The 23367-nt window shown below is 54.0% G+C and overlaps 1 protein-coding gene across 3 annotated transcripts in view; it reads right to left on the reverse strand.

Annotated features, from left to right (window-relative positions):
- Positions 1–23367, reverse strand: part of PLXNA1 (plexin A1) — a 116448-nt gene that overhangs the window by 84337 nt on the left and 8744 nt on the right. For all 3 annotated transcript variants that reach the window (XM_071550472.1, XM_071550473.1, XM_071550474.1), the window contains exons 2-3: positions 16510–17856; positions 10023–10205 (exon numbers count right to left, since the gene is read on the reverse strand). In XM_071550472.1, coding sequence (XP_071406573.1) covers positions 10023–10205; positions 16510–17712 — 1386 coding nt within the window. In that variant the 5' untranslated portion in view covers positions 17713–17856. The remainder of the gene's footprint in view (positions 1–10022; positions 10206–16509; positions 17857–23367) is intronic.

Consider the following 23367-nt stretch of genomic DNA (forward strand, 5'->3'; position numbering starts at 1 on the left):
AACAACAGTTTGGTGGAGCTCAGGTTTTGGTAGGGGTTGCTGTTGGGAGAACAAGAAGGATGCAAGAGGGACAGGGAGGACTTCTGCAGGTAAGAAAAGCCCTGCTGGAGACATATGGGTGCTGTCTCCTTCAAGGGGGGAAATGGGATCAGGGGTCCTTGAAGGAGGTGTGTCTCCAGCTCGCTCCTCCCTGAGCTCCACTGAGAACAGCCACAGCAAAATCGCATGTACATTTAACATCATCCATTCACCTGCCACTACCCCAGCTCCCACTCACACAGCTCCAGGGGTCCATCATATCCAGCAAGGACTACAAGCTGATCCTAGAAAGGCAAGGAAACCCTTTACCTCAGGAGCCACCAGCCCACCAAGCAGCATTACCAGCTTTAAGCCTCCAGCTATAGCAGCAACAGATTTGCTCTGCAGATGCCAGCAAATAATTAAGATTTACAGGGCTCTGTCAATCAAGGAGGGGAAAGAAGCAACAGGGAAACCTCTCCCGGGGACACAGCAGAAGCCCACGCATTACTGATGCCAGGGTACCCAAGGGATGCTGGTGGGATGGCACAAATCCAATCTACCTCTGGAGCAAGCAGCCAGGCACTCCACCTTCCAAATTGCCTCTTCTCACCTGCTTTACAAAGTGTAACCCTCCCAAAGCCAAGCCTATTCTCTCCCAGTGCAGCATTGTCGTTCCAAACTCTCGCTCCAAAGCAAACAGCCTCACTTAACAGCCCAGTGGATAATGCAACCCAGGGTGGCACTGGAGAGAAGATCCAGAGCTGCATGTGTGGGAGATGGGCTGCTACAGCATTTGAGGCTTCAATCTGGCCCACTAACGAGGCTGGGGGGGCAAAAGGACCTTTCCAGGGCTTCAAGCAAAAGGAGGAAAGGTCCAGAGAAAGCAGAGGCTACAGAGCGTAAGCCCTCTCCTGCCCCAAAACATTCTCATTAACCTTTCACCTTTGGGCCAAACCACAGAGCTTGGATCCACCGCTCTCAGCCCACACTGCAGCAGCATCAGAGAGCAGCATGGGAAAGATGCATCCCAAGAGCACACACAGCCTGGAGGGCAGCAAGACAACCCCCCTCCTTGACCCTGGAGCATCAACCTTTCCCAGTCGTGTTTGCAAAGAGGGACTGCCCAGCAGGATGGAGTGGCATCCCCACTACTCCAGAGCCACGCACAGCCATGCTAGCACACAAATTGCTTCATTAAATGTCATCACATTAAGCCAGTTTCATGAATTTAACATTGTCCCCGGACTATTGTTTCCTGAAAATTAAATTATGGCAACATTTGTTGTTTCAACGAGTCTGTCTGTCAGGGAAGAGGAGGGAGGAGGAGATGCAGACACAGGCAGGGGATGCCACTTCAGCAGTGGGACTCCTGTGGACATGTGGCTCCAGTGAAGATAGGAAACACAGTCATGACTTTCTTCACAGGGGTGGAAGAAGGGAAGAATTAAGCAAACGTGTTGTTTCAATGAAAGCCAACCATGCCAGATGTGGAGAAGCAAGCCAAGCTGCTCAGAAATGGAAAGCATTTCTGTTTTGGAGCAAATATAAGCTCCAATCAGCCCCAGCAGCCACTACTGGCCTGCACCACAAAGTATAATTCCATACTCCTCCAAGCACCACAGACTCAGGCTACCTCCACAAAAGTAGCTCAGGGTGGCAGTCCAGGGCTTTTTGATCTTTCCAGATTACAAAGCTTTGCTGCATACAGGAACACTCTCAGAAATTTCTCATTTATTCTTCCTTTTCCCTAGAGCAGCTCTTCTCTGCAGTATCAGAAACAAAGGTGACAACCTTTTGCTTTGTAAAGAAAACCGCCAAGCGAAGTGGACTATAAATAGCATCCAAAACTGACCCGCATCCCCAGCTGAAGGGAATGAAATGAAGACAAGTGAACGAACAGCTTCAAGGTCAGAGAGACTTTTTTATTTCCCCTTTGTTCAAGATCTGGTAATTTTTATCTATGCAGGAGAGCAATCCAAAATACATCATTAGGGTTGTAGCTAATAAAGCCCACACTGGCTTTTTTCAGCCCAGTGCTGCTTCCTTTGCTCATATGGGGATTATGGTGGGAGGGAGATGCTTCCCCCAGCACTTGCTCTACCAGCACGACCCCTCGTTGTATTCATCTCCTTGCATCCCTGCACTGAGCACCCTGGTCATGCCAGATCTGTCCAGGCACAGAGCAACCGACCTACACTGCCCTCAAGAGCACAAAGTGTGGACAAATTAAAGTGCTATCACATTATCCTGCCTTTCTCTGCCTGACCGTAGGGATGCTCCCCACTTCTTCAGCCCATTCTCAGTCTGCAGAGAACTGGCTTGTCACACAGCACTGGCTCTCTTCCTTCTCTCCAGCTGCTAAATGGCATTAAAAGAACTAAGCATTCATTAAATAAAACTTTCCCACTTGCTTCCCATGTAGACAATTGCTCTTACTGCCACGGGGAGGTTTTGTGCCGGCAGCTGGTCCATGGGCACACAAAGAGCTGGGAGGTGCCAGGATCAACTCTAGTATAGATGGCACAGATCTCCCAGGGAAAGCGTCCTGAGAGAAACAGGGATATGGTCCCAGGAATCTGCAGCCTCACCACCACCCAGCATCCACCCCAGTTCTATTCCTATTTCACCCCACAAGGCCAATCCCATGAGGCACCTTCCTGCTGCCTTCCCCCATCAGTACCAGGGTACCATTAGCACCCACTCCTCTGCTCCACTTCAGAAAAGTCCATAATTAACAAGTGCAGGAGGTAATGGAGGGCAAATAGCAGCTCTTCTGAGGACTGAGCACCATTCCTGCCTGAACCTGGAGAAAAAAACACTCCCGCCATGTATCAAAGCCTCAGAGATGGATTACAGGTTCGAGCAGCCACTAAGGGGCAGCTGGAGTCCACATCCTGCATCCCCAAGTGCAGCACCACACCTTCACCTCGTTCATGATTTATGACGGATTTTCCTCTTAGTAAATGTGGGGGAAAGCCAGCAGGCCAGCTCATGGGGATGGCTGACCTTCCCCACGGTCATATCTCTACCTGAGGCAGTGCTGGGACATGCAGAGACCCAGACAACAGTGAAGGTAACTGAGCACCTGCTAGGCACAAATCCTCCCTCCTCCAGCAGGGCAGGGGCTGAGGGCAAATTCCTCAGCCACCATTAAATCTGGGTTAATGGGGCTGCACAAAGGCGAAGCAGGACACCAGCACTGTCCCTTCCTACTAGACATACCAACAGTCCCTGCCTCCAAACCACTGCCTCCCTGATCCTCCCTCTTCTCAGCTGCCTTTGGTGGGAGGTAGGGGCCATTCTCCCACCTGAAAAGCCAAAATTAGTCAGTGTTTATGCCAGTGAACAGGCACAATGGCTCCAACAGGAGGGATCCAACAGAGCTGGGCCCTCCCAGGTTATTTCCATCTCAATGGGGTGGGTTTTCCCCCTACCCTATCCCCATGGGGCCACCACAGAGGTCCCCAGCAGGAGGTACAGTCCAAAGCAAGAGTCGTGCTTCCACTCTTCCTCGCAGAATAGAGGTCACAGACAGGGGCCACAGCCCTGCATTCAGCAGCAGAGAGATGCAGAAAGAAATGCTCAGCAGCTTCACGCTTCACCAATCAAACCAACCCACCAGGTGGCAGGGAAAATCCAGAGCTCACTGCTGGCACTACATGCCCACAGCAAGCCCACACACCCTTTTCCTTACACCAGCCCCCAATGACTATCACCCAGATGTTTACAGGAGCTCAACATCCCCACCAACAACTCCAAAGCATCACTTACCCACCATGCTCTCCCACTGCTGCCAAGCATGGCCACCAATGCCTTACACAGCCCTACAGTAACAGGGGCAGGACCAGCGAGACATGCAACCACAAACCCGCAGGCTTTTTCCTTTCCCAGCCCTATTTTCACGTTTCTTCCAGGGTGGCAGCCCCTGCCAGGGCACAGAATGGTCTGCAGGGACCAGCTGTGAAGGTGATGCTGCTGTGTTTGGCTGTCACAGACCTGCCAGCTCCTGAGCACAACCTGCAGGGCAGCACTAAGCTGTCTCAAGGGGCTGCCTAGAGGCGTTTTGCCCCCGAGACCTTTTCTAGGGCGATTACAGAAGCCAGGTTTGCACCTGGTAGCCCTTTTGAAGACACGGGGTCTTTGGGATCCATCTCCACCCCTAAGCCTCCTTCAGCTTTCACAACATAGTGCTCCGCAAAAGTCACCTTGCCTGACACTGGCAAAGTCCAGCAGCAACACTCCCTTCCCAGCGGCGGCTCCGCGGCAGCCGGAGCGGGCTGATGGATGGGGGTGAGGCGGACGCTGCCTGCGGGCGCCCGGCGCCAGGGAGAGGCGAGACGTGCACCGTCAGCGCTTTCGGCAGCAAAGATTGGAGCAGGGCTGACTCCTGCTGCCTCCCAGCTGGCCGGGCGCCAGGCTCCCAGGCCTCCCGCTCACCTGCCGCCTTTGTGCGGAGAGCAGAGCAGATTGAAGGAGGAGAGACGGAGGGGAGGAAAGCAGGCTTATGGCTTGTGAGTCAAAAAGCCTGGGGGCACAGAAAGTGGAGGGAGCGGGGTTTAGGGGGCAGTGAGTCCCTGATACTTCCTCTCCTTACTCACGGCTGTGTGAGCAGGTTTGAGCATCCCTTGGAGAGCCAGGAGCCTGGAAATGTTCATCCCCAACCATCCTGCACGACGCAGGAGCAGCAACCCCTGTGGCATTCCCCTCCAGGAGTCACTGGAGGACGAATCTGGCAGCTGCCCGCAGCCACGGCCCCACCACCCCGGCAGATCCCAGAGGCCAATGGTTCACGATGAATTTCTAATTGTTTCCTCCAACAATGAGACATCCTGTTCAGAGCCGGGCGGCGCAACAAAGCCCGACGCTGGCGAGCATGGTCCCTTCCTGCTGCGCAGGAATGGGGCGACGCCGAGTGCTCCCTGCCACGAGCGGGGAACAGGGAAGGCTCTGCCGCCCCCTCCCCATCACCCCATCCACTTAACATGCCAGCTCTCCAGCCTCCACCTTGATTAAAACAGCTTAACGACTCCAGCGAGAGCTCTCGAGGGGGCGGGGAGCCGCCAAGAGGTATTTGATGGATTCACTTTGGCAACCGTCGGCTACCTTGTCATGCCAATAAAATTATTGCCATTGACTGGGGAGAGGCGCGGCCACATGCTCCAAGGAGCGCATCTCCCTCCTGGGGCTGGGCGCAGGCGCCCACAGCGGCTCTATGTATGTGGGGAGGGGGCAAGGGGTCTCCAGAGGATGGGATGGCGATGGAGCAGGAGAGGGCAGAGAGAAGAGGCAGCAGGAACAAAAGGCCCTTGTGCTGGGCAGCCAGCTGGGAAGAGGCAGCAACATGGGCAGGAGAGGATTTCCAGGGGCTCCGCAGGGGTCGATGCTCAGGGAGTCCTCAAGAGTCACTGGCTGACACCCTAGGGCTTCATGCAGGCTTCATGCCCCAAATCTGTCCTGTCTCCCACCCCCACCCCTCCAAAAAATAAAGCCATCCCAGGCACAGGCAGTATGTAGGGTAGCAACAGCAGGGTCACGAGGGGGGCCAAGCCCTCTCGCGCGCTCTCGGAGCCAGATTTCACGCACCAAGACACAAAGGGCCCCTTTTCAGCCGGAGCTGCTTACCCTGAGCACTAAGCTGAGGGTGACGAGAAGGGATCCGTGGGGACGGGGACCAGCAGAGTAAGCAGGAAGCCCAACAGCTTCTCCTCCCATCTCACGTGGACCACAATCAGGTCATGCATGGTACCCAAGAGGCCAACACATGCCGGCTTTTGTGATCGGAAAGGAGCCAGCAGGAGACAGGGAAATCCCTAAAACGCTCCCCTCCCCACAGCACCTATTTTCTGCCCAGATACACCAAGGGTTTTGAACGCAGCGAAGCTTCCTCATCCAAAGCTTTAAAAGAACTCAAAGGGGGTGTTTCCATGGGCTGCCAAATCTACTTTCCCAAAGCATCCCCAGCTTCCTGCCTTCAGCAGGACAGGAGGCTGCAGGGGAGGCCCTCGACTGTCCCCAGGACAGGAGAGGAGCACCATGTCCTGTTGTGTAGGGATGGGGATAACCCACTTAGTGTGAAGAGTTTATTATTATAATTATTAGAGAAACCAAAGCAGGCAGACACAGAGCCAGTTCAGCTGTGCTTTCTGTAGGAGAGAATAAACAAGCCGTGGCAAGCACAAGCCCCAGGGGAGAGCAGATTCCCGATGGAGACACGTTCTGATGCATTCATGCCCAAGGCCAGACGGTTTCAGGACAGGGCAGGGAGCTACGGGATTGCAGTGGTGACTGGGCAGCCAGATAATCCTCAAAAAATGAGAGCTCAGCTGGCTGTGAGGGATGTGTAGCTCAATGCTATACTGCCTTAGCAACCTCCAGAACCTGGATCCCCAGTGGTGCTGTGATTCTCCTGCAGGGGGCTGTGGCAGAAGGGACAGCTCTCAAGACTCCCTGCTCCACAGCATCTGGGGATGGCTGTGGGCAGGGAGCCACTGGTTGTGTTGAGAGAGAAGCTCAGTTCACTCCCCCAGAAATAACCAGGCACCATCCAAAACTGGGTCAACCCACAAGGGCTACACCAAGTTCCATAAAGACCCAAGGCAGTGCCGGGTTTGCATAACGAAGAGCAGATGGCAGCGAAGGAGGGCAGAAGGGTCTGTGCTGCACCTCCCAGAATGTCCCACCACTTCAGCTTCCAGCCACCAGCTGAGCACGGTGCAGTTACTGAGAGGGGGTTGCACTACCATCACACCCCCTCCAGTGTGGGGTATCAGCCCACACTGATCAGCCTTCTTCACTCTCTTCAAACAACACTTCAAACACAGCCAAAATCAAGTCCTGGGCACACACAGGTCAAGAGGTGACACAGGTACAATGTCAAATATGTCTTTCCAGCTTGTGACTGAGCACTCCCAGCGAAATCACACACACAGCTTTGTGTCTGCCCAGAAAATAAAAAAAGACAACCTGGGAAAATCATAACTGTCCAATAAAAAGATTGCCAAGTGAGGACAGGTGGTTTCCAGGAAAAACCCAAGCATTAGGAAGCAAGTCTCATTTCCCTTGTACAAATATCCCCTGGACATTTCTGCTGCAGCATGCTCATGGCTCACGTCCCCATGTCACTTCCCCATCCACAGCACACTCAGATGACAGGGTGCAAGGCCAGGTCCCTGTTGTGCCAGCTCGAGAGTACTGAGGAAGTGGCTCACTGCCAGCCCCAGCAGCGTGGGAAGCCATCCCCACATTGCTCACCTGGGCATGGCAGGAATTCCCCGAGCAACCCAGTCCCATGACTGCTGGCACCGAGGACAGCAAGCACGCGGGACCAAGAGCTTTCCAAGCCTGGCCTCTCCACATAACTCGGGATCAGCCAAAGATAACTGCCTGTCTGGCAATGCTGTAGGGACAAGCTGAGAGCAGGCTGCCCTGTGTTCCGCTGCTACAACTCACTCAGCATCCCAGGGGTTCTGATCTCCATCCTTCCAGTGCTTCCCCAGCCCAGTCCACAGCCCATGTTCCGCAGACATTCGCAAATCTTTGCAAAACACTGCTTGCAAGATCCTTCCACTCCCCCTATATTGGGGTCTCCCTGCAGCTGTGGCAGCAGCAGGTGCTACCCAGCACCCTGCCCTTGCAGCAGCAACTGTTGGTGGCAGAGCTGGGGAGAGGCTGCAGGGAAGCCAAAGGCTCGTGTGGCTTTTTGGGGGGGACAAAAGGAGGCTCTGTCTGCACACAACAGCCTGGACAAACCCTGGGCATGGGAGCTGCCATCCAAGGAAAATCCAGACGCAGCAGTGACTCTGCCCTGACCTTATCCCAGCCCAGATGGTGAGATCATTGCCCCTCAGAAGAGCAGCATCTATTACAGGGCTCCTGGGGATGGGGAGGGAGGCACCCAGCTGTCGGCACAGCCCTTCCTCTCCCAAAGGAGATGCCAGGGGTTCTGGCAAGGGCAGGGGGCCAGCAGAAGGGCAGAGAAGCCACCACGCTGCACCAAGCCTCATGTGAGTGCTTGCCAAGGGGATGGTGGGAAACACCAAAGCTTAAAAGCAGGAGGATTGCATCCACTGCTGAAGGATGCACCCCCTCCCCCCTGCACCCTTGCCTGGAGGAGCCACCTTGGCTACACTCTGCTCTACCTCTGCCAGGCATTGCATCCCCTGGTTGAGAACACACTGGTGCCACTCAAAGACAGGTCAACAGCCCCCTTCTCACCCTTCCCTCCCTCCAGCCCTGGCAGCCAGGCAACAGGATCAGGTAGCTGCTGAGGCAGCAAAAGCAGGCAGCCAGGCAGCCCCTGCCGCAGGAAGGCTGGGCTGCCCACCTCAAGGTCACTGCAGGGACGAGGAGGAGACCTCATGGCGCAGGACTCGGAGCCTGCAAAGTGCTCCCATGCTGCCACTGGAAAGCTCTGCAACCCCAGGTGTTTTGGGGGCTCCAGGCAGAATAAGCCTACAAAACCTGCCTGGCATCCTTGTGCTGGGATAGGGCTGAGACCCTTCTCCTCATTCTCCATGGAGCTGCTCCATGTTTCCACGCCCTGCAGAGCCAGAGAGCCAGACCAGCTCTTTGGGGCACCAAGTTTAAAACTAGGAAAAAGAAATGTTGGGAAATCCCTGCAGGAGAGGAGGACAGTCAAACCACACCTGAGCTTCAAGTTCTGGCCACAGTCATGGCTGTAGCATGCAGCCCACACACTATCCAGGCACCCATTCCATACTACCCCTTGCAAATGGCTAGGAAGGTGTAAAGACCAGAAAAAAACTGAAAAAAGGAAGAAGAGGAAAAATCAAATCTGCCATCTAAAAACAAACCACCAGCCCCTTCAGATAAATGAGGCACTAAAGGTATAACACTGTCTCAGTGGCTTTTTGAACTCTCCTCCCACACACTTCTTCCTTCCCATCCCCATCTAAAACACCCATCTGGAGCCCAGAGGCAGGAGAAGCTGGCAGCAACATGACACCAATCTCTTTGGATCCCTCATCGATCTGGAAGGGAGGGTGAGCTGCCTCCATCAGCTCTCCACAGCTCTGCTCAGTCCTACTGCCACAATACAGCCTCCTTGAGGACCACAGAAAGCCAAAGATGTGGGGCTGGAGAGAACCCCTCCATCCTGCCTAACTCCAACACATGCTGCCTGTGTACCCAAAAATGCTACTAATAGGCAGGGGTGCAGGTGGGTGGGTCAGGGGTCCAGGGGAAGAATGGGCAGGGCAAGCAGGACACATGGGGACTACCAGCCACAACAGCACCCTGCTCTGGATTCCTGCAGGGAAGCCACCCTGCCATTTCCACGGCACCCTGACTAGCACAGATAAGGAGATGTAGAAAAAATGCAGGATGCTGTGCCCAAGACAGGGTGTGAAACATCTTGCAAGTCACAGAAAGATGGGCCAAACCCCACAGCCAAGCTCTGGTCCATAGCAAGGACCCTACCAGGACCTTTGCGCAGCCTTTCCCTGGCTGAGGATGTGTTAATGGAAGTTGTGTTTATACAGGGCATGTACAGCTATAATTACAGGCATGATGTTATGATAACAGGAAATCCGTGCCCTGTGGAGATGCAGGCAGAGAAAGGCATGCACAGAGCTATTTGCTAATTGCCACCAACAATCAGCCTTTTGTGCCGTGGTGGGGTACGGGAAGTGAAGTCTCCCCATCACCAGACTGAAGTCATCAGCACCCACCTCTGCCCACCCTGCCAGGCCATACAGATCCAGACGGACAGAGTCCACCTCGTGACAGCTACAGAGGAAACCCACCTGCCTCGAGACAACAAGATGGGCCACCAGCAGCAAGGACTCGACTTCCCTATGTTACAAACCTTCCAAAAGGCAGAGGTTTTGTAAGCTTGGTTGGCAGATAGAAGCAATGGGAAAATACCCCTCACTGGCCCTTTGCAATTAACTCCAATATATCAAGCCCTACCCGTGCCTCTCAAAGGCCTGGTGAGGCAAGCAGTCATCCCTCCCCATCAGCATCACTGAGGACTTTCCTACCTTTTTGATCTTCCCACTCCGTGTGCCCGCAAAGACAACAGTTTGTCCTCTGTAGTCGTAGGCAGCCACAGAGGTCATCCCGTCCTCCTTATCCACAAAGAGTGGGGTCCCCTCGATGGTGACAGTCCCACCCAGTGGCTGGTTAAAATCCTGGCCACAGAAATTGTCGTCGATCTGCAGCGGCTGTTGAAAGAAAAGAGAGGAGAGATGAGCTTTTTGCCAATGTCTCGACATGTTGGACATTCCAGATGGCCATCAGTCATCTCCCACATTCACCCCACAGCTACAGCACCTTTGGCAACCCTACCCCTTGCCCTCCTGTCCCAGCCATCCCAACTCACCAGCCAAAGGAAGACATGAGCTGATGCTTCCCTATGCACTGGGGATAGATCCACTGCATGCAGGCTCTCTCTACATCTCAAAAAGCTTTGCAGACCAACACCAAGGCTCTCTGTCCTCTACATCTTACAGCGCAGCACTTACAAACCCAGCAGGAGCCAGTGCACCATCTCTGCTCCCTCTCCATCCCCACCGCTGCTATCTCAGACACGTGGGATGCCAGCACAAGCTACCCAGCACACACACATCCCTCTCCTCCTCATCCCTGCGCTAGCTTCAAAAAGAAAACAGCTTGGCAGCAAGGCAGGAGGGGCTGAATCCTGCGCCCCAGCCTTTCCCCGGAGACAAAACACTTCCCAGCCAAGACTGTGCCAAGACAAACGAGCCGGGGCTCCTGAAAGAACCTCACTTCACATAGCAGAGCCTCCAGCAAACACACTACCCACCTGCCAGCCACCTCCCGCAGGAACGTCTTCGGGAAATCCCCACATTTTTTCCATGCTGCCTTGCCCCAGACAAGGCGCCTGGCTCAGTCAGCTGCCTCCTCATTTCAGTGCAAACCCGTGGGTCTGGGAGAAGCTTTCACAAGCTCAGTCTAGGGAGAGGCAGAGGCTGCATTGGCCCCTCTCTGCTCTGAGGGCCACAATGGCAGGGACCGCTAGCAGGGACAGTCCTGAGGGTGGGCAAGGCAAAGCCAGAGGGGTTCCTCCTGTGAAAGCTGAGATGCAGCCAGGCAAGCAGGACCAGGGCTAGAGCCACAGCACTCACCCCTACCATCAAGCATCCTTGCCACATCATCCTGGCCTGCTGAGCAGAACAATAGACCCTGGCCATAGCTATATGGCTTGAGGGGCACTTGGGTCTCCCAGAGGTCCCACACAAGGCAACAGCCTCACACAGTCACATGGTACCAGCAAAATCCCCATCCTGTTCCATGCAGTGAGGGGCTCTGGCCAAATCCCCAAAGGTGGCAGTGAGCCTGTGTGCAGGAGGGTAGAGTGGCAAGGCAGGCATGGCCGATGGGAAGACAGCCTGCTCCAGTCACAGGATTTTTCCACTTCACAAGGTTCCTTATATAACTTTGAATTTAAAGGAGAGAGAGGTTTTTTGGCAAGCAGCAGCCTCCAAATGCATGCCAGTCCCCAAGGGGTTTTAAATCCATACAGCATGTGCACAGAGCATATGGGAAAACGTCAAGGTCCCAAGCTCCACGTACACAAGGGCAGTACAAAGCTCTGTAATTCCCACTCATTGCTGCCTGGGAAGCAAGGGTCAGCCCAGACCTGCGCCCACCAACAACCCACAGTCACCCACATGGAGGAGGGAAAATAGAGCACTTTTCATGCTCCAGCACAATACACTCGCAGCTACAATGGCATTAACCTCCTACAGCCACGGCAACATTGCTCACCCTCCTCACTGTGCCACCATGCCAGATCCAAGGCCAGTCGTCCCAATCCTGGCTGCAGTGGGAACTCAGTGCTGTGCCAGCCTTCCAGCAGGGGAGAACAGGGAACAACACCAGCCAGTCACGTTCAGCCTCCCTGGGCGTTCTGGGGATGCTGGGCTGCTTCCTCAGTTACTCTAACTTCTGGTTTTGCTGGATGCTGAGTTAATGTACAAAGATCAGCTCCCTTCCCCACCTGACTGTTGTTCATCCTTCCTTGAACTGGGGGAACTCCTACACCCAGTCATGAGAGATGTGGGAATCCCCAAAACAGGGGCATCACACATCTCTGCAACCACAGGAAAGGGAGAGGAGAACCAGGACCTCTCCACCCATCTTCTGTATTGCAGCCTTTCCCTCTTCTATCCACTGGCCAACATACACACTAAGCATCCTCCTCTGCATAACTAGGCTAGGAATTTTAAAACAGCAGATGAGAGAAAATTATCTTCCCAATCACGCATTGAGATGCAAGTGATGCTTCAGCCAATACATAGATCCTATCCAATACCTGGGATCCCTCAGGTGCTTTGCTGAGGAAAAAACTCTGTCTGCGACACCCCAAATAAACTCCATCACCGTTTTCCCAGCCATCTGCAGTAGCAGAGAGGTTAAGGGAAATGCCATGAAGGTATTTAAGCCCTGGCACCCCTGTGCAGGTTCTGCTCTCTCCAAGCTCAGTCTGCAGCTTCCCCAACCCCTCAGCTGCTGAATATGCAAAAGGAGAGATGTTTACCGTGTTTACTGCTCTCTGCTTTGTCTCAACATACTATCTGGGAAATGACAAATACAGCTGCGCACCAGGACCCGAGGAGCACCCGCCGCCGCCATGCTGACACCACCTCGATAAATAATTATGCCGACAATTAGCTCATTAACAGCAAACTGCCTCGTTAGGGAAGCACAGACAGCACAGCGAGGTCGGGCCAAGGGCAGCTGTACCAGGGTTATGGCACCCACCGACCTCCCTGGCAGATGTGGGCCGCAAGGAGAGGTGAGGCAGAGGGATGGAGAGATGGAAGGACGGCAGGACAGCTGTCCCCCAGCCAGTGTCAGCAGTGACCAACACACACCACGGCGCAGGAGGGCCAGTGACCTTGCAGCATTTCTGCCTGTGAATGCTGGGATCTGCAGGACCCACCGGGATTTGCCGGCTCTTGCATTTGGACGGGTGTTTGCAGGGACCATGGCCTCAGCCCACTGCACTGGAGGCTGTTTGTTTGGGGGAGGGGGGGGGGGGGGCGGGTTGTGTGAGTTTTCTAATTAGTTTTTCCTTTTTTTCTGTGCTTACCTTTGGCATCCCTCTCAGTTGCTCCAGGACCCCAGACATCCCAGGCCACCGCCTGCACAGCACAGCAGTCCTCTCTCCCAGCACTAACCTGCCTCTCTGAAACAGGGTCAGGAAATTCAGATTTCCTGGGGAAAGAGGCCTGAAGGAGGGGGAAGGTAGGCCCACAGCACTGAGTGAGTAGGAGCGGGTGTCTCCTTGACGTGCCTTGTCTCATTGCCTCCCTTCAAGCCCACTTACGAAAGCAATGAGGGAGCAGACAGCATGGCAAGGCTCGCATCACTCAGCATTATTAATTAGCAAGTAAATCACCAGTTAGCACCATTACAGGCTCAGCCCATCCCCCTGTACCCCTCCAGGGGCTGCAATGGACAATGTAGGGGGATACAACAAGCCAGGGAGAAGGTTGGAGGAGGCTGGTACCATATGCCAGGCTGAGATGCCAGGCATTTTGTGCATTAATCGCTGCTCAGGAATAATCCCAGTGTGGTACAGTTTGTTACCACCTGCATTTCTCTGGTTGTCCCGGAAAGGATTTGGCTTATCCCAGCCCACTTGTCACCAGCCACTGCCCTGTGCCAGCAAGCTGGGCAGCAAGCCCCACTGGGGAGTCAAAACTCATTTTCTCCCTGGGACAGCCCAGAGAAAACCGATGCCCACATCCTGTATGCTTCAGGCACTGGCTCTGCCCACACTGCCAGCCCAGGAGTCAAGGACTCCAAGAACCCTCTGCTGCAATTTCTGCATACCAGCTCCAGTGTGACACCCTTTCCCAGCCCTGCTACACCAGACCCTTATCGCCCCAGTTTGGGGACAGCTGCACTGGGCAGATGTGCTGACCACATCTGGCCACAGGCACACAGAACCCCCAGCACTGCACTGCACTGCACAGGGGAAGAAAATAGCCTGGCTCTTTTCACACAACACCAAACCACTCTCAGTGAAAACACAGAGCAGCAAGGCCTCAGGAGGGGTTCAGGAGTGGTTTGGTCAGCGAGGCTGATGCAGAGGAATGGAGTGGGTGGTTCCACAAGGTGACTCTGATGCATGTGCGAGCCAACACTCAGGTCTGAGCACACCAGCATGAGGGGTCTTGCTCCTGAGCCAGCTCCACTACCCTTCCTGCTGCTGGATCACTGGATCCCAGGAGGAGAGAGAGGGAGAGAAATGGGAGGCAGAAATTCACTCTGCTTGCCAGTATCAGAGAGGTACCACTAACATCTCCCGAGCTATCTGCCAAGCCTGGCAGCCTCTCCTGCTGGCTCCAACACCAATTCTGGAGAATCAGAGCCACCCTGCAGCACTGGGGATGAGCATCCCTTGGCCCTGTACTGCTCAAGGTCTGGGAGTGCAATGCTGCCAAAACCGCCTCCAGGGTGGACCAGCCTTAGTCCATTGCTGGCATGAAGGAGGGGAGCAAGAGAGCTCCTTGCACATTTTCCATATGGATGGGGTGTAATTCCCAAGCAACTACTGACTTGAGCAATTACATTCTGCCTCCTTAAAAATTAAAAAACAACATGCCCTTTATTTTCTGGTCAGCCCTCACCACTGAGAGATCTGTCTCTGCCATCACCCACCCCAGAGGTGGCCTTATTTTATTAGGGGCCCAGAAATTCCTGCTAGAAGGAGGTAACATGCTCCAAGGGGTCTGTTTTGGTTTGTGCTCAGCACAAACAAGGGGCTGAGGGCTTGACTCATAATCCAGTCATGTCTTTCCCAGCTCTGCCTGTCAGCCAGAGCAGTACAGGGACAGAAAACACTGTCTGGCTCCCCTGGGGGAGGGTGGCACTCTCCAATCCAACCCATACAAAAGCAGAAGCATCCCCATCATGGCACACATCCTTCCACCCCCGAAAAGCCATGTCTGTAGGACCCAGAGAGCATCTTGAGATCCACCTGCTCATAGGGACTGGCCACCAGATAGCAATCCCAGGACTCTCCAAGCTTAAAACCACCCCTGAAATGCAGGGGGGTAGAGACCCCTACCCAACCCCAGTGACATGGCACAGGGAGAGGTGAGCCAGGAGTGCAGGAGGAAGCAGTGAACAACTCCGCTGCCAGAGCCAGCAGCTGCACGACCCAACAGGCAGCAGTGTAACGATTTCATCATTTTCCAGCAAAATTGAATTAGTTCAAAGCCAAAATCTGATTTGCGAGCCCAGCGCTCTTGACAGCAAACCCTTTACTTTGTCAGGCAGCTGTTAGCTGTCTCCTCCAGAACTGCGGGGAGGACAGTGGGAGAGAAGGCACAGCTGCTCCACAGGGACCCCCTGCCTACCTACCAGCACCCCCTATCCTTGAGCAGGGATGGGGGCTTGGCGATGGGTGTCAAGCACCCACAGTCAGGCTTTGGGGAGGTGGGCAATAGCAGTTGTGTTGGGACTTCCACCAGACCCTCCCAAACACACACGTCGTACCCCAAAACATGCCCCAGCCACATATCTGACCTTGCATGGGGACAACCCAGCCCAGCCTGGTGACATGCAGAGTATGACTTCCCCATTACCTGGAGTCATAGCCTCCTGCAACCACTCGTGGATTTTAACATTGTTTTAACATTGCTCAGGAAAAAATCTAGTTCAACGAGAAAACAACCCTGGAGAGCCAAGCAGGAATGGCCCCTGCCCCTCACCATTCACAGTTCCCTCATAGAGCAGCTGAGCCACTGGCAAGGACTAGACATGCCTAGGGAGCATCAGGTAGAAAGACACCTGTCTGCAGACAGTAGGGAGTGCTCCCTCAGGTGGGAATCACTGCTCTAGGATACCAGCACTCGCCTCTTGTGCCTCCGGATGACAGTCTGCACTGGCCACTCTTAAAATCCACCTTGCTGACACCATTTTGTGCCTTCCGTCCTCCTCTCCAGCTCACCATGGTGAGGCTGTTGTCCCTCCATGCTAAACATCTGACCAACTTCTGCTGGGAATGCCAACCTCCCCATCTCTCTCCATCAGGTCTGCGCTCCCCATCCCCCAAATCCTACTGCCTCCAACACCTTCTGCTTGGCCAAGCCCCAGGTGACATGACCCTCACAAATCCACATGTGCGATCTACAAGGGACTCCACAGCTGAGCTGCAGCAGATGGCCTGAAGGCTGAGCCCAACTCACTTATACTCCCCAAATCCACAGGCCAGGGACACCAGAAACAGGCACCTACACTGGCATAGGGCCCCTTGCTTGGGACTCTCCACAGGCACCCAACGCAGCCCTAATACAGATGGCTGCCCCACCATGAAGCTGTGATTTCCGCAAGGAATGCGACCAGGTAAACCAAGTGCCCTGCCCCAGTGGCACTAGTCCTCTCACCGAGAAAACAAACTCAGGTCAGCTCACTAGAAAGGGTCCAGCCAGAGAGCACCACCAGGAGCCAGAAAACATCTGCCTTGAGTACAGACAAGTGGGAACTTACCGAGTTGATGCAGCCCAGCTCCTTATTCAAGAGCCAAGGCAGTGACAGTTTCCCTTCCCCTCTGTAGCACGACTGGATACGCTCCTTGATCTTATCCTTGATCTTCTTCAACGTGAAGAGGCAGAGCACAGACTCCTTGGGAGGCTTAACCCTGTTTTTCTGGCCCTGGGAGAAGATGGTGAAGAGGATATCCTCCTGCTCTGAGATGCCCAGGTATTTGGCCAAAGCCTTGCCAGGCTTGGTCAGATAGGCATCCTGGATCAGGCGGTACTCGATACCGTCCTGCACGCAGCCGATGGGGAACTCCACGTAGGAATAGAACTTTGGGTCATCCACGCAGAGGCGGACGATCTTGGAGGTGAAAAACTGTTCTCCAGTGGAGTCAGGAGAGGTGAGCTGGGTGTCCAGCTGCAGGGTCAGGTAGTAAACAAACTGCTCGCTGCTGAAGCTGTAGATGTAGTAGATGTCAAAGGTGGGGAACTTGGAGAGTGTATCCGAGGGGATTTTGAGCTGTGAGGAGACAAACTCATCCTGGTAGACAAAGCCAAACATCTCTGCATTCTCCTCATTGGCCATCAGCTTGCGACTGGAGAGGGTGGGGAAGTACTCTGACTTCCCATCAATGGGCGTCCCAATGAAGAGCTTGTTCTGCCCATTAAGCACCTCAATGATGACCCCAGACATGGTGCCCGACTCGTTGACGCTGGAGAGGTAGTGCTCCTTGCGGTGGTGGGGCTCACCCAACTTGAAGAGGTCGTCCAGCCGCAGGAACTGGCAAATACCCTGGGAGGCACTGCCGCAGGCGATCAGCCGATTCCCCGAGTAGTCCACCAGCAGCAGTTTGTTCACGTTGTTGGTGGTAACCAGCCCATGTGGGCAGGACTGAACGCTGGGCGGAGGGTAACACTTCTCATTGTCCTCCACGGGCCCCGTCACATGGGTCCGCAAGAGTGTGAGGTTATTGGAGAGCTTGTAGATCCGATTGACAGCCCCCACATAGACCTCCCCGGTTTTGTTGTGGACCACCAAGTGTGTCAAGCTCCAGTCTGTAACCGGGAAAGTCCTAAAGGGAGACTTGGGACTGCCTTCCGCCAGCGGTAGCCAGGTGCTCCCCAAGAGCAGCAAGGTCCAAATGTGGATGGACAAGTGCTGCTTGAGCCAAATGAGCCACATTGTAGCAGCCTCACATCCAGCCAAGGCCATGCCCAAACCCAGCCACAAAATAAATAGAAACAAACACAACCTACAGGGATGAGGGAGGGAGGAGGAGCTAACAGGACACAGTCTCCTCTGCTTCTGCTGTGCTTGGCATTCAGGGCATCGTGGGCACGGCCAGTCCAGTCAGCCCTAGAGTGAGAAAGACAAGAAAAGTGGGATTAGGCGGCTTTCCTGCACAGTGTCAAGCATGTCCAATCCCACCCAGCAAAACTGATGCCTCGCCCTATTGTAGTAGGCAGCCTAACAATACATTCCCCACCACCTGCTCCAGAAAGACATATACCCTGGGTACAGAAACCAAGAGAATCTGTGTGATGCCAAGGGCAATCCTGCCTGGTCACACACCATTGTGAACAGCATGTCTCAACAAAGGAGCTGCCATGCATTTGGTATCACTACCCCAGACTCAACCACTGGCCCCACCAGCCAGTGGCCCCTCCAGTGGGGGTCACTGCCATCATCCTCACCCAAACCCCCATAAGGAAGAGCAACAGCTGCCTGAACACGCTTGCAGCCACTGGCTGGACCAGAGTGGTAGGCGATGTCTAGTGATGTGCTCTGGTACACCTACCACATACAAACACCCCAGTGGGGCATAGCTGGCCCTGACTCACTTTTTAAGACCACCAGCAGCACCAAGGTGTTAGCCAGCAAATGGCTGCTAACAAGCCTCAAGAGATGTTCCTGGCCTGCTGCCCTTGCCCCACTCTGCCATGGTGCTGGGAGTGGATGAAAAATCCAGGTAGCAGCAAGCACAGCCCAAGCCCTGAACAGAGGAGGATTTCAAAAGGACCTTTTGAAGGACCTGGGAGAGCAGACAGCCCTGGCATGCTGCCCACCATCCCTGCCACCTCCGTGCCTGACAAACCCCAGGAGGGTCGTGGGCAGGAGGGGTTAGAGGGAGCAAGCAGGCTCAGCAAGGAGAAGCAGGTCCCTCTGGCACTTCTATGCATTACGAAACACAAAGGGTCAGCCATCAGGCAGTTGGCTTAAGAGGCTCCAGAGGGATGAGGGGCACATGAAGGGAGGATGGAGAGCTTTGCCTCCTGCTGTGCCACAGCTGGGGCTCACCAACATGGAGCAGTGAAGCAGCAGGGAGTCAGCCAAATATACCACTCCACTGTGACCTTTGCATCCCAGCAGCGGGGAGGAGATGGCCACAGGAAACCAACGTATGGCTCTGCTCTGCCCATCAGCTCAGCAGCCCCTTCTTTACACTCCCTCCCTGTCTTCTCCATCTACCATCCCCACACAGACACAAGCACTCCTGGAGTACATGGAGATGTAGAAGCCCCCCCTGTCAGCACATGGCACACCCTACCATCAAAATCCATCCACCCAGGGTAGGACCATCATTCCCGAGGTCTGTGGCTGGAACACCAGCCCAGTTCCTCGGCCACTGCAGATAAGCTGCTCCAAAAGGGAGTGGAGGAGAGCCTTGCTCTCTGCTTCTTCTCCTCCCGCTGTTTATCATCCATCTCTGACTCAGCCCAAGATAACCTTCGGGAGGATTCCCAGCAGGGAGTGGCACAGGTAGGAAATATGGCCTGCGGTGACTGGCAGCTCTGCCAGCATTCCAGACTGGGCAGGGCAAGTGTCAGAGGGGAGCTGACTGCACACAGCATATCAGCAGGGCTGCATGGGGCTGAATGGCTGCCCCAGCTTCAGCAGCCTGCTCTTGGCAGGGCTGTGGGACCCACCAGCCAGGCCACATGCAAACTCTGGAGGAACTCCATCATCATCTGGCCAGCAGCTGGGCCATACAGGTACGCCAGCATCCCATACAGCATCCATCAATTCTGCTGCTCCCTTCTCAAGACACACAGCCAGCCAAGGAGAAGTCTGAGGGCAGGGAAAGCCTTTTTTTGTCCATTTTCCTGCTTCCAACAAACACGAGACCCGCCCTCCCTCTTCCCCAGGACAAGCCCAGCCTTGGCCACCCCTGCAGGCCTGCCAGTTCCGCTGAACATGCTGCACAAAGTTCCCTCATCACTTCTAAACCCTTCTGGCAGATCTGCCATCTCCACCAGCTCTTCTCTGCCCACATACTCCCCAACCTGCTCCCTTCCATCCCCCAACACATCCACCTCCAAGCTAAGAGCCTCAAGGGATGTTTGGACAATGGCACATGAGCAACACTGAGACCAAAGCCAGGTGCCACAAAACTCCGTGAGTGTGGAGGCAATCAAAGCACCAGCCCTGAAAATCCCCATGGTCCTAATCCCCCATTCCTACCATTATTTTCGACACTAGGAGCCTCCCAGTAAAGAGCAGGTAGTGACAACACTGCCAGGGCAAAGGTGCTCCCAGAGGACACCCACATTGCCCAGCATCTTCATTTTTCTAAGCTTGTTGGTAAGAGCATAACCACAAGCACCCCAGATCAGAGCTTACTAGCCCCAAACCACACTGAGGTGTGGGACCAAGTGGCACTGTCAGCACAAACCCACTGGTTAGCTAAGAAAACTGCCAGCCTGGCAGCATCAGGAAGTGCAGTTTCCTCACAGGAGGGCCATTTCCCACCCCAAGAAACTGGCACAGCTCTCACCAAGCCACTGCTCCCACGTACTGAGCCCCTCCAGGAACACCATGTCCAGCTGCCTGTCAGGGACATCACCAACACTAAACTCACACCACAGAGAGAAGGAGTGGGAAAGGTGGAGGAGGTGAGAGTGGGAGCTTGGTGCATGTGAATATGTCAGCTGCAGCATTATCCTGCCATGGTGAGAGAGCAGGACAGGGAACTTACTTTCTTGGTGCATTTCTGTGATTCATTGCTTCTATTTTAGGAAGTGGGTGAGAGAACTAGAGGTTGAGCTTCTGTCACAAAGCAGGGCTAGAAAGCCCAACAGGAGATTCCCAAATTAATGTAGGGAACTGCAACTCAGAAGCTGGAACGAGAGCAAAGCGAGGCAGAGGCAGGGCGAGCCAAGAGATGACACTCTGCAGAACTCCTCTGAGATTTCTGCTCCTAAATATACTACAGCAGCAACATCTTGTCCTAGTGACCTGACACCAGTGGTGATTTTGTCCAGTCCTGCTTAAAACCATCGGCAATAATTATTAAAAATACAACTGCATGAATGGTTAGTTTGTCTGTTTTCTTTGGGACTCAATGATACAGGTTCCTGAAATTTTTATTGAACCAAAGCAGGGCTCAAGCCCACCACAGTGGAGGCAGCAGGCAGTCCTGGACCGGAGCATGGGTGTCTGCACAGCCCCAGCTCCTGACCTGCTACAGCGGTGGCCAAAGGGCATTCCCCTCCTGTCACACAACCTAAGTCCCATGGAGAGGTCACGGTACAGCTAATGGCAGGGCAGCTCCTCCACTGGCCTGCTCTTCGATCCACACAGCACCCGAACCCCAGGGGGCTGCACTCAAGCAGCACCTTACCCCAGGGAGGACCCAGCCCAGGGCCACCACACGAGTGCTGTCAGGAAGTGAGACCTGCACTGCACACACCTCCACTGTAGTCCGAGGGCACGGAAAAAGCCGGGCAGACACCCTGGAGCCAAGCCCTGCCCTGAAACAGGTTGCAATAAAATAATAGATCCCAGCCCAGATGCATGCGTGCCAACCAGGAGAGTAGGACCAAAAATACACCCTGCTAGGCTGCCTGCATGCAGAGCATCCTGCAGGGCCAAGCATCCCCAAGGCTCACCTCACAGCGGGACCACACTGCCAGTGAGACAGCACCACAGGCTTGTGTTTTGTTTTCCATGCACACATACACACACATATATATACACACACACACAAATATATTTATAGCAGGAAACCTGCTGTCAGAAACAAAGCCCACACCAGAGCCCAGTGCGCCCCAGCCCTTTTCATCGCACACTGGAAAGGACGTCTGCTCACGGTTTCACCTCAAAGTGCCACATTGAGATGGTCACAGCTGCTGCATGACCTGGATAAGGCTGCCCACCTCACCGCAGCCAACACTCACATGCCCCAGCTTCCAAAGAGCCTTTCAGCAACAAGCCATGGGCATGCCCCACAGATGCCTGTGCCCCACTTGCTGGCTGCTGAAGAGGTGACAAGGGGCAGCAGCACTCTTCCTCCCAGCTGTGAGCCTTCCTGATCCTGCAGTATGCCCAAAAACCTGGATTTGGAATGGGAGATCATGCTTTGGGAAAATAATCATCACTTTTGATAGCACAAAGTAGGAGTACTGGGATGGAAAAACTAACCTTAAAAGGCAAAGACTGGACAGAGCATTAAGGACCAGCTCTCCACTCATTCAGGCAGCAAGTCCAAAGCACTGAGGATGCGGAGTCGGCACTAGCCTACAAAGCACCAGCACTCATGGGAACGCCCGGAGACAGCGTTTAAAACGTGCAGACAAGCACAGAGGTGCAGTCACAGACCTGACCCGGCTGTCATCCCTGCTACTGTATCAGCAACATCCCACCGGCTTCACTCCCTGAAAACCACCCCCAGGGCTTTACAGCCTTGCACTTTGCAAGGGACACTGGAAGAGAGAAGGCATGGGATTGAAACCCCAGACCCCAAAACCGAGCCCAGAAAGGGGAAATGGCATATAATGGGCCTTTTACCTGTAATCTCTCCGAGTCACTTGCTGCTCTCAGCAATAAGAAACAGGCGAGAAGAGACCAGCTATGAGCTGCCAGTAATTAACAAAGGGGATAAAGGGGAGACTATCTATGGGAGAGAAAAGCCTACAGGCCACAGCAGAGTCAACCTCACCATACAGCTAGTGTATTTTTAGGTTCATCTGCCTGAGAAAAGCCTTGCAACAATGAGGTACCTGGTGGTGGTACAAGTTAGAGCTGCACTATATATGCAATCACTGCAACTAAACTTTTAACTCCTTCCATCACCACACAGAGCCACTGAAAACAATTTGGCTGGGTTGTCTTCCTTGCCGGCGAGTTAAATCATTACAAGTCTTATCCCTGGCTCAAACCACACCCTGATGAAATCAATGGCAGGCTCTGATGCTGCCCCAATGCTGTAATCTCCTTTACTATCACTCAATCAGGAGTATCTTTAGCATCTCTAGTTTCCCCCAGGCAGGGGCTGAGGACCCTGTCCTGCCTTGTCACTGCAGCTTCCACTGCAAGGATCTTCTGGACAAGGAATTCAACCTCTTTTGTCTTGAGAAACATGACAAGTAGAAGGAGCCATCTACTGCCCAAAGGGCTCATGAAGCTTGACCCTCAGCAGAAAGGATCATAAAAGAACAAGCAGTGAGGAAATTAAACAGCATTTTTCAAGTGCACAATTCCCCTTCTCCGGTACTCTGCAGGAAGTCATGTCATACCAAGGAGGACAGCTCTGGAGCCACCATGTGCTCTCACCATCAAGGGACTGCATGCTGCCCTGCAGAGAACCCTTCCAAAAAGGGCTCACAAGCATTTTCAATATGGAAATGCAGGCTCCTCGCAACCACAAAATCCCAAGGCAGAAACGCATGCAAGGACAGCCTCAGCAGGTCCTGCCAGGACTGTTTATCCCTGCCACAGAAACCAGGCACGAACAAGACCTTACACATATTTCCCAACTCCATCCAGCTATGATGAAAGTAAGAGCCAATGGCTGTCCTTTGCCTATTCCCACAACTCATTTTGGTATCACAGTCCATATAGGGACCCCACAAGGACTGCCGAGGGGCT

Source organism: Pithys albifrons, chromosome 3 (assembly GCF_047495875.1).
Source record: "Pithys albifrons albifrons isolate INPA30051 chromosome 3, PitAlb_v1, whole genome shotgun sequence".
Lineage (NCBI taxonomy): Eukaryota > Metazoa > Chordata > Aves > Passeriformes > Thamnophilidae > Pithys > Pithys albifrons.